We start from the raw sequence: 11,779 nt of genomic DNA on the forward strand, positions 1-11,779 counted from the left end.
ACCAGCATTTTAATCGTCATAGTGCAATTCGCATTCTTTGTTTGTACTCTGAACCATCATAGGTTTACATTTGTACATTTCCTCGTTAATAGCACACCTTTAACCAGTGCAAGCGAACAGCCACTTAATTGTACTAATTTTCTATAAACGTGGCCGTAACAAGAGCCACTATTTTCTTCTTTTATTTTTTAAATTCATTTTCTCTTCTCCGCTTATTAACTTGTGTCGCAATATAATTAATTTACGTGAGATTAAAACGCAAACGAAAATGTAAACTTCATAGTTTTGATACCAATAATAATATAAATATAAATAATATAAATAAAAAAATATTTCAACGAATAATAATATGCAACAAAATATGAAAATTGCACAGCATGTTCATATGAAATATATAACATATAGGTGTATAATTATATATACAATTATAAAGGAACACAGCTATTAATTAATTCGCAGAATTAAATAAATATAATAAATAGTAGACATAGAAAGCAATAAATTAATATCACAAACATCATACAAAAGAATTTAAATTAATGAATTCCATTAAAACGGATTTATAGTACAATTGTGCTCCGACTTTGACTCACTCTACGAATTAAATATATTCTCTTAAAATAAACTAATGTCACGCGGACGCAAAAAAATAACATTCTTTTCCTTCGGGGTTGTCAGAGTATTTGATTCTCTCGCTAGTTTATAATATGTGTGTGCTTATGTATGCGTACCTCTCGCCTTAATTAGATTATTAACAAAAATTACTGACAAAAGTAAAGACACTTGGAATTTCAAACACAATCATCATCAATATATGAAATATAAAATCTATAATCGCGCAAGAACTATGTGTTACATGAATACATTAGCGAATCGAATAATGAAGAAAATTAGAATTTTTCAATGATTCGAATTAGTAGTCGCATAATCGAAACTATCGCACAGCTTGATAGATCAGAATTAATTATAATTCGATCACTATTGCGTGAAACAATGTTTCTGGCACATATACGTAGATTACATTTAATATCTCAACATTTTTACTTTTTCTTCGCTGATTTTCGCTTATGATAATTTTCTTTCTCTCAACTAAATTTTACGGTAAATGTGATATTATTTTTAGATTTAGTGTTCACAACAATGTGGGAGCAAAAGGAACATATATGTACACATTCTCAAAATCCCGAGATAACTGATCGGGTTAAACATGGATTCTCAGTTTTTATGAACTGAGAACGCACATAATGCGCAATGCAATCGCACAATAGCTTGTTATCTTTTTTTATTAATACAGTTATTATTATTAGTAATTATTGAAATGGGAAGCGAAAAATAGTTCACCGTTATTGAAAACCAAACGGAACCTTAGCCGTCGTAATTAAATACTTGACTCTAATCATATCATTTTCAAATTTGCATGCATTAACGATCTACTTAGATGTAAGCCTGAATGTAGGTACGTAGACTATATTAAATGCCACTCTGTGCCGATTTCGTACTAGACTCATCCTTTAAATTCCACCATTCATGCTCAAATATATCATAGATTTAATTTCCTTTGTATACTTTAATTAAAAAAATCGTACTTTGTAGACTCCAAACAAAATTTTTAATCAGTTTGTATAAATAATCACTTACTTTGTTTAATATGTTCCTACATAAAAAAATGAACAAACTTATTTAGAAAGAACTTCATTTCTCGAAACAAAGTTACATGACAATAATAGAATAATTCCATCACTATCAAATGATAAATTTTAGAACCAATACAGTACTGAGTACTCAATCTCGTGTAATGCAATCACAATATGTAGCATCTGATGGGCTCGCTTTTTTAGAGATATCCATGACTATTCATAGGAGATTAATGGCATAAGGAGCACAAGAAGACACCGGTACAAGAAGAAGAAATCTAATCTACGTGCCTCACTTATTGGCATAAATAGCATGTTACGCATTAGTTAAATAGAAAATGAGATGCGCCATTGTATCCAACAGAAATCTCGTGCATGGAACTTCGTTTTTTCAGAGAAAATTCAAACATAGGCTGGCGAAAGGTTCAAAGTAAGTCGCGAAATGACATTGTTACGTATCGTAGCTCGTGTTGTTCTTGAACTCTTAATTATCTGTATCACCATAATGCGGCAGTCATGACAGACTACCATAGAGACGCCTCTCAATCTTTCCGCGGCCAATCGTTGTTCCGAGCTTTGACTAGTGAAACTGGAGAATGCCTTCAGTGATGGCACATTGGCTGGACTGCCAGTGCTTTTATAACTCCTGTATGATCAAATTTTGTTATGGAAAATAGCAAATTATAAAAAAATAGGTATCTCTAATGTTAACATAAAGAGCAAACATTTTTAAAGTAAAAACCGCAAGTAAAAAGTAAACCTTTTATCTTGATTCTCTGTTTCGCGACGAGCATGGGAAGGCGGTGTGGAAGTCGGTGTAAGTATCAAAACAGGTGTAGTAGTAGGCGTAGATGAAGGTGTCACACTTTTCAATGATGAATCCTTGCGTCTAGAAGCCGGTGATGCCGGTGCAGATCCAGCTGCGCCAGTGCCTCTTAGCCATGAACTTTTGCTAGTATCTGGCTCTGAAGATGATGGAGAAAGAAGAAGACCAGGGGATAATAAAACTACCGGAACGTGGGCGAAATGTTCTGTTGGAATTCGCATCTATAACAAGAGTAATATTTTAATCGAAATTTATTAATCAAGACTAAATTAACAAAAATCTCGGTAACTTACTTTGGAATAACATTTTACACATACTGTCCTCTCACATAAGCGACAACGTTGCCCCCATGGTCCTAACAGTCCGAACCTAGTTTTTAGGCAAAGGAAACAAACGCGTCTCTTTTCTACATCTTCCTTTACGCGACCTTCTACGGGCAGAGATTCCAGTTCTGCTTTAGTTAATACACTACGAATATGCACAATCTCTTCTAGGGTTAAAGAAAGTCTTTCATCCAGGAACATGTCACCCAATGTAGGCTTCTACAAAAAAAAAATGTATTTGTTATTAAACAATTTACGTTCAGTAAAATTTCTAAAATGTATTTTATATAAACGACGGTTTCTCTATTCTTGAAATATATTGTTCCAATAGTAGACTGATTTCTGTAACATAATACCTGTCCTTTATCATCTTGCCAGTCTTCATTTTGATCTTCTCTATCCTTTGTACCTTCGACAATGGTTTGCGATCGTCGTGGTTGTCTTGCTCTCGGCTGAGGACTCAAACTCGGACTAGGGTTTACGCTGATATTGGGACTCGGACCTTGACTTAACGATGATTCTGTTGCACCTGTACATTGAGTACGACTCTGTGGCCTTGAGTGAGGAAGAGACGTGGTACCAGTTAACGCTGTAAGTGCTATACTACGTCTTGCTGCGTGTTTTCGAGCCGATGCTCTTCTAGATGGACACTGTGTTGCGAGATCATATGCTAAAAGTAATTATTTTTGGATATATATATTTTCCAATATCCGGTTTCATTCATTATGAATTAAAACACATAATAATTACGATAATTACATTCAAGTTGCGCATCACAAAATCGATGATATTCATTCCTCGTCAAACGTAAACCACCAGTTTTTCGCCAAGGATTAGCAGAACTTGCTTCGTCGTCATCCCTTTGATCTTTATGCCTACTGCGAGCATTACCCCTATCTACAAATGTGTAATCTTCTTTTAGTTGCCAGTAATTTGATCCTTCATCCTCTTCTTCAAATCTTGTTACTGCCAATTCATCGTTGTAATCTTCGTCATCATCTTCGTCTTCTGCATCGAGCTATTTTCAAAATATATACTAACTTAAGTAAAAAGAATTCGAAACGAAGATACAAGAAATGAAGGATTATAATCTACCTTTAAATCAAAATCTACAGGTATTACTTTTCTTTTATTTGTCGTAGAATTCGTGTTGTCCAAATCCCTTCGAGGAGGTTTCGGTACTGTAGGTGATTCACTATCCTTGATATCAGCAGTACTTTGGATTTGATCTAAAAAACGTCATTCATAGAGATGGATCCCAAAATATACATCAATCATTGTTATCGGAAGAATAGTTGCGTGTATGTTGATGACTAATGAACATGACACGTGACCGTAAAATTGTACAAAAAAAATATGGTTAAATATTCACAAAGTTGTGGTACCTCAGTAAATCCTAAATACATACATAATTGCCTCCTGCGCGGACGCATAAGATTATAAATACACTCATTAAAATTACATAGAAATATTTATAAAAGAGAAAAATATCTTAGATCTTTCAGTATCAGAAATAACTAATGCTCCTATAATTCAATAAAACTCAGATCAATGTTCATAGTAAATTCTGATCGCTACATTTCAAGTATTATGATATTATGCAAGTTATTATGCAAAACGCAATCAGGCTAACAATCCGTGAAATTTGTTTTAAGTAGCTGTTGCATCAATTGAAATATAGCTAAAATGAATTCATCGTCTGCAGCCCAAAAACATTTCTATATATATTACCCGTTGTTATGTTACTGGCCGAAAAAAAGATGAATGGTATGATTACCTGCGACCGTAATGCGCCTTCTACGCGACTTACGATTCCTGTTTCCCGGAACCCTAATTTCTGGCTTGCCGATTCTCTGCCTCGGCTGCGGAACCGGTGGTACGTTCGTTCTGTTCCGACTCGCGGTAGTCGGTACGTTGGTCGTAACCGAGCCAACTGTAGTCGTGACCGCGGCATTCGTCTGATTCTCTGCCTGCAACCACTGTGCCGCCACATCCTGCGCGGGTTCCTGTTCCTGCTCCGGTTGCGACGGTGGAACTTCACCCAGGACTATCATGCGGGACTCACCGCCTACGATCGGTAATATTATTCCTCTTTTCTATATTTACTCTTTTCTTCTGCTAATATATACAGTATGTCCGGTTTAATCTTCCTCATTCTGGCCTGTCTCACGTATGGCAATCAGTGTTTTAATGTTTCAACATAAACAATGATCCAAACAATCCCACGTCAAACAAAGTATCATGATTTGAATTCTAGAATATTAGAGTGGAATACTACATTCCTCGATGTTTTCCTTCATTTTTGTCTACTATTTCTAACAGCTGATGCTTTCTTTTTATTTATACTTTCTGATAAGTCTTTTAATATAGAAAGGCCAAGATTATTTAGACGCAGGTTTAAATTTGTTTAAAGTGGAGATTATATCGTTAAAATTATACTTTTCTCTACCTTTACTTATTTTTCCCCAGTACAGGATTAAAAGGATTGCAGAATTAAACGAAGTATTCACTCCAGAAGAATTATTAACGATTTTAAACGTGTTTTGCATGTTAAACAGTTTAGTAACAAAATGGCTGTGCACATTTAAACCGAACATACTGCGTGTCAACATAATTCTTTACAATGGCTCTACTTGCGACGATCGCGACGTCCAACCGGAAGTTACTAGTTCTGTTGATTCTTCTACAATCTTTTGGCTCGACTTGACGATCTCACAGCCTGTGAATCAAGACGTTCATCAATTTGAAACGTTCCAGTTAAGATCTCATAAATCCATTGTTTCTCTTCGTTCGATAAACAATCAGAAATATTGGATTACCAGCGTCCAAGCTGTTCTCCTTGTTCATCTGTTCGTTTTATCCATCCTGTCAAATCCTTGGCCCACCGTGATGCTTGCAGATCCACTGGTAGGGACTGTACATCAAGCACACGTGCTCGTTAGTGTGCCTATCCTCCTTTGCACTTGACTTACTCGTACACGTTTAGACGCAACCCGATTGAATTTCACGCTCGAGCTGCACCTTTTACTTTTTCCCCGGAAACGCGCGAACGAGACAGAACGAGAAACAAGGAAATACGGTTGAAGCGAAGAAACGAATGAGCGAGGCCAACAGTATGAGCGAGCGACACGCGAGAAATCAAGCAAAGATTTAGCGGTCGCGTTGTACGATGACGTTTCGGGCGACGTCAGCTCTCGCCCTCTTGTGCGCTTTCGGTTATTGATCGCACAAACGGTCTGGGGCTTGCGATGCTTTAAGCCGGCCTACCGTCGCCAATCATGATTCATACAGATCGACCCTTCTTTATCGCGATAAAAAATATTCGTCACGATCCGTACCACCCCCAACGGACGATGACTAAACACGAAAATTATTATCTTCCTAATATTCTGTTGACCAAAATCATTACACTGGTCTCTTTATTGCAAAGTAGCCAATGTGTTTAATTTAGAGAATATTTAATAATACATATATCGAAATATCAAAGTATCGTTGGGATACGAGCATTAAATGATTATCATTATTGTTTGTATTATTATTATTATTGGAAAAATGTGAAGACACAGATACCACTGTACTGGTCGCACTGCGTTCGAGTTGTCAAATTCTACTCTCAAGAATTGGGATACGAACATTAAATGATTATCATTATTCTTGTTATTATTATGATTATTATTATTGGAAAAAAATGAAGACACAGATACCACTGCCCTGGCCGCACTGCGGTGCAATTGTCAAATCCTATCCCGCAAGAGTATGTTAAGGCTGAGAGATGTGCGACCCTGTATGGGCACTGCGCTCGCGCTCATCTCCTCGCGCATGTGTATTCTCGGTTGAATATATTTCTATAAAAATGCAATCGCACGTGTGCAACGCGTGGCTGTGTATGCACACCATGTTGGTCCATAAAATTCCAAGCATACGGATGCAACGGTATTGATGCATCTCGGTTAAAATGTTTCTGCTTATGATCGATATATAAGCATATATCTCTTCTCTTTATGCATGCTTCTACAGGAATACGAAAGTTGTTTACTTCAAACACTACATACTATTATCTATTTTCTATACGAGGAATGAAGTTAAAAGTTTTGTTTAGAAATTGAAAGAAGACACAGAATAAAATATGGCTCACATATGTATTGTGGTTCTTAGTTTTAATCGTCATTCTAGGCAGAAGAAATATATCACTACACATTTTGAAATTTTCGCTCATTTTATAGTTCAGCGAAGATTTATTGAGGTACCACAAAAACCGATAACCAGTACGATTGATTGATATGTAATGTCGCAATTATTGGTGTACGAAATATGAACTGAATGCGTTGGTTTCATGAATTTATTATATAATTGTACACGAACAGAGGAAATATATCTTATAAAGCAGTATGACATGCACAAAGTTATCGTTGTGTATGTAAATATGAAATACAACTTACCACTCTGAAGAGATATTCTTTCGGTCTTAGGAACGTATCTATTGCGCGACGACCTTAAATTTGGCGGCTTCTTTATACTTTCCATAAGTAATTCCCGGAGAGTCCATTCCTTTTGCAAGGGTGGCAGCTGCCTTTCAGATGCCTGTATAAAATTATGTCTCTAAAATCTAGTAAAACTTTAAAAAACTGCAATTTTTACCATTCTTATATTGGAATCTCATTAATGAAGTCTGAATAGAGCATTGTTTTCAATAGCATGTTACCTTTTTTAAAGGCGGTCTACTCCGAATAAATTCAAGAATAACAGCATGCGCGTCTTTTCGCAAATGTGGCGTCGGGGATGGTGTCTTCCTCAAACGATACCTCCTTTTTCGTATGTCGTCCATCAAAATTTCATACGGAGTTAATTCAAACTCAGCTCCCTTTCCACGTCCACGTGTAGTATTCTTTGAACCCAAATTAGCTTCCACTTTTTTTAGCTTTACACCTTTCCTTAATTCCTGGATAACTTGCACCCAAAATCTTGCCTATTAAAATAGTTATTTTAATTCTTCCGATCTCGTAAGTGCAATTGAAGCTTTAAAAAGAGAACATACATATATATTAGATGAACATTTTTTCTAAATTTTACTAAGTACCTTTTTGTTGTTTTTACTTATAAATATATTATATGTTACCAATGCTACTTATATAACACAGAGTATTCAAAAAGCCATTAAATACTTGAATTTGTAAAATAGACTAGAAACATAAAAATTGACTAACTTTTGAAATATTTTGCATAGATAAATTTGAAATCAAATCAGCACATGCATTTAAAATATAATGACCGATAATATTGTTCTAACTATGTAGAAAACAATGCTTGATAATAGTGAGACTAATCATGCTACATGCTCAATAATTAAGTACATAACATATCGCTCTAACATATCGCTTTCACATGCGCAAGTATTATTAACAATCACGTACTTGTATAGCCCTCCAAATCCTAATGTCAGTCTATAACGATAGAGAGTCAAGTCAATAAATCGCAAATATCTTATCTCTGCAAAGTGACAAATAACTTTATGCGACACAGCAATGTCAACTGTTCTATTTTACGCGAGTTATAGCACGTATTTATGCGTGGTTTTATAACACAATTCAAATGCGACTATTTCATTATTTTATTATATTTTGAAATTTACTCATTCTTATTAAGAAAATATCAAGAAATATCGAACAAACTTGATATACGATATACATAGATATTATTAACAAGATGTTTCTGTATTACAGTACAACAAAAATATTTTTACAGACTACGTGAACACGTTTAATTCACGTGAAATTTTAACACGTAATATTCGTATCTCGAAACGCTCTATCTCAATTTCGTAAAACAAGAAACAATGCTACATTTGCATAAGCTCGCAACATGAATCATATAATATATTTTTCGTGGTTGATCCATTGTGAAATCTTACCCAATCAATAAAATCTAACGTATCAAGGTTTTGAACAGACATCGAGGTTTGCTTATTGACATCAGTAACAGATTCCCTTTGACTAGCATGTACTTTATCAGCCGCTACTGTATCCAAAAAGTGCGACAGTTCCAAAGCCTCTGCTACCAAAGCCCGTATTACAGCCTTATAATGAATTTCAGCAGATTCCATAGAAGTTTGCATATGCCTGGTACATAACTATATATACATTTGTTTATATATTTTCATAGAGTTTATTATACAAATTTCGAATTTTTGTTTATATTATCTTCATATCATATGTATTATTTGCATATGTGATAAAGTAAATAAAAAATATATTTGCTTATTTTACTTACTTGCATTACATTTTTTAATGAATACACCGATGATCTTTCCTCATACATATCGTTACTTTTTTGCGATGAAAATTCATCTACATCGGCATCACTGGAATCACGTTCAATACCCTCGTCGTCCGTTTCCTGCGGACGTTCTTCCGTTTCTCCTTCAATTTCTGTGCAACAAGAAAAATAATTAATTTTACATGACTCCTGTGTATGTTTTTACTGAATTTTATTTTTTATAAATTAATTGTACCTTGATCGGCGCTTGTCATTAATGTTATAAGGGCTTCTAAATCCGGTGATAAAGGCCTTTCTTCTTGTTCATCTAGGCCGAAATCAAGCGTTTTGAATATCATCATGCCTAGTGAGAACATTGCCTGCAAAAAATGAAAATATACTTTTATTTTATATATATTATATATATTTCATATTAACGAAATAATATAAAATATCATAGCTTTTTCATTAAAAAATAATATTTAAAATTGCTTACCTTTTTCTCGGATACGCGTGGTTTTTCCGATTCTGTAACAAACACATCAGGAAATAGATAAAAAAAAAAAGTGGATTCTAAAATTATAAAATGCTTTGTACATGATCAGAAACGATGATTGATTATTTCCATACGAAGTTCAATAACTTTCGATCGTCTCTTTTTTGCGATCACGTATATTAATAGTCTTATCGAGAAAACTGCTCACAGACACAATTAATTAGTATTGCTAATCAGCCTACAAGCTTACGATACAAACACCCTGAGTCATTCGTAAATTTTGCACTTGATTTACAAACGAATGTTAGAAATTATGTAACATTTGAAATATTTTGAATTATAAGCGTTTGTAAACGTATACTGTATAATTTACTATACAATTACTTACCGTCTACTGGTATATTATAATATATACTAAAATATTATATTACATTAACATAACTAATATCTATAGATACATATTGTACTTAAATATATTACTATACACATAACTGTACAAAAGAATGCTATATGTATAACAGAAGATTATATACCACATACCATACTATATACATATATCATATTATAATTTATAGCACATGACTATATAATAATTGTATGATATTTATACTATAAATCGTAAAATATGCCAACTATACAATAATTATACATAGACATATAATGCGATAACTATATTGCAACTACATTCGGCAATACAGTGAACCTTGGTGCAACCCTTTCCTACTCAGTAGAAGCACAATTATTAGGCAATAATTATTATATTATAATTGACGCGTGTAATATATATATTATACAACTATATATTATATTATATATATATTAAACAACATATTGTACGGAGAATTACTATATAATGCATTCCATGTTTACTATCATTTTTATCGATTTGAATTAATTTACATATATATATGTATATGTACATATATATCGTATCATCATTCTATATCTGTTCTGTTACTGATTACAAAACAATACATCGATAAGATATTCCACGATAAAAGATAGTTGAGTGTTTCTTTGAAGAAACCAAATGATTATATCAGCTCACCGATTAGATCGCCAAGCCAAACATCGCCATCCTTGTGAAGGACGATCTGTGATAACTCCGAAAGTTCGTAGAAATTGTTTTCTGACAAACGTGACAAACTCTTGGCGGTTTGATAACACAAGGCCCATGCTTGCTCTTGGCTGATCGGTCCATTGAAAGACAGTAGAATATCTTTAAGGTTTAGTCGACCGTTCGCGTCGAGTTTGCACCTCGACCTTTTTATCGGTGTCTCCTCTTCTTTATTCTCGTTCGCTTTTTTCTCATTATCGGAGACATCGAGACCGTCCTCACACGACGTGGAAATCCCTTTGTGCGTCGTCATTTTTCTGTAATTTCACCAAAGAATCTGCCGTTAGATATGCTTATATAATTTTACAATTCAAAAAAAGGAGGAAAGCGATTCGGACACGCGATCAAAGTTCATCCACGAGTTTAAGATTTAAACCTAGATCCATTGCGTTAGTAGATAATCGTTTTATCAGTTGCGTTAATTTGATGTAAATACTCAGCTTCTCTTTATGATAATAAATACGAGCACCTGTTATTAATATAACAATCAGATAATAGCAGTATACACTATTGTTACACAGTGGACATTTGAATACCATGTACTCGAATACTACATTCACACGACTGTATGAGCGCTAAGTTCGAATTATCGTTGTTTTGCACGATATACATATTAATAATTTTGATAAGAACAGCGTAAAACAATGATGATAATCATAAAGTTACTTAAAGATTAAGGATATGTTCAAGGATAAAATCATCAAAAAAATTAATGAGAATCATAACATATATGTGTATGTAAGGATCAAATATAAATAAAAAATTTTAATTATATATAAAATATATATTATATATTAATTATTAAGTGTAATATTAAGTATAAATTAAAAAATATATATTTCATCTAAAATTGATATGTGTTAACATTAATAATTAAATAATGCGGCACTTACAACACAAAATTCAACTACAGAAGAATTGCGCATTGATATTTTATTACTATCTTTTCAGTCGAAATATACATAAAATTACTTTTATTAGAATACTTTCTTCGTCTTTTTTAGTCAAATTAAATATGAATTGTTCATAAGTACATAGCTCCACAATTTTTCGAATCAATTAAAACTCACTTTAATCACAACCATGGACCCGACTCGAATACGTTCTTCAAATTATGTGAGAACAGAACTG

At 33.7% G+C, this 11,779-nt stretch overlaps 1 protein-coding gene and 1 long non-coding RNA gene across 4 annotated transcripts; both read right to left on the minus strand.

Annotated features, from left to right (window-relative positions):
- Positions 1–530: 530 nt before the first annotated feature.
- On the minus strand, positions 531–11,764 carry LOC117207415 (protein spire). Of its 3 annotated transcripts, none has more exons than XM_033447614.1 (15): positions 11,719–11,764; positions 10,580–10,905; positions 9,532–9,563; positions 9,292–9,415; positions 9,051–9,208; positions 8,692–8,910; positions 8,195–8,224; positions 7,486–7,749; positions 7,223–7,364; positions 3,879–4,012; positions 3,543–3,801; positions 3,140–3,453; positions 2,754–3,002; positions 2,395–2,681; positions 531–2,280 (listed from the first exon to the last, which is right to left on the minus strand). In XM_033447614.1, the coding sequence occupies exons 2-15, from the start codon at positions 10,899–10,901 to the stop codon at positions 2,037–2,039; spliced, it is 2,778 nt and encodes a 925-aa protein (XP_033303505.1). In that variant the 5' UTR covers positions 10,902–10,905; positions 11,719–11,764; the 3' UTR covers positions 531–2,036. The 3 variants fall into 3 exon arrangements, with proteins under 3 accessions (XP_033303505.1, XP_033303506.1, XP_033303507.1); XM_033447615.1 differs by lacking the exon at positions 11,719–11,764 and adding an exon at positions 11,542–11,559; XM_033447616.1 differs by lacking the exon at positions 8,195–8,224.
- LOC117207416 lies at positions 4,093–4,673 on the minus strand. The gene is made up of 2 exons (XR_004487512.1): positions 4,561–4,673; positions 4,093–4,202 (listed from the first exon to the last, which is right to left on the minus strand). It is a non-coding gene; the product is annotated as an uncharacterized LOC117207416 (long non-coding RNA).
- Positions 11,765–11,779: the final 15 nt, after the last annotated feature.

This window comes from Bombus bifarius, unplaced genomic scaffold, assembly GCF_011952205.1.
Source record: "Bombus bifarius isolate JDL3187 unplaced genomic scaffold, Bbif_JDL3187 scf7180000008030, whole genome shotgun sequence".
NCBI lineage: Eukaryota > Metazoa > Arthropoda > Insecta > Hymenoptera > Apidae > Bombus > Bombus bifarius.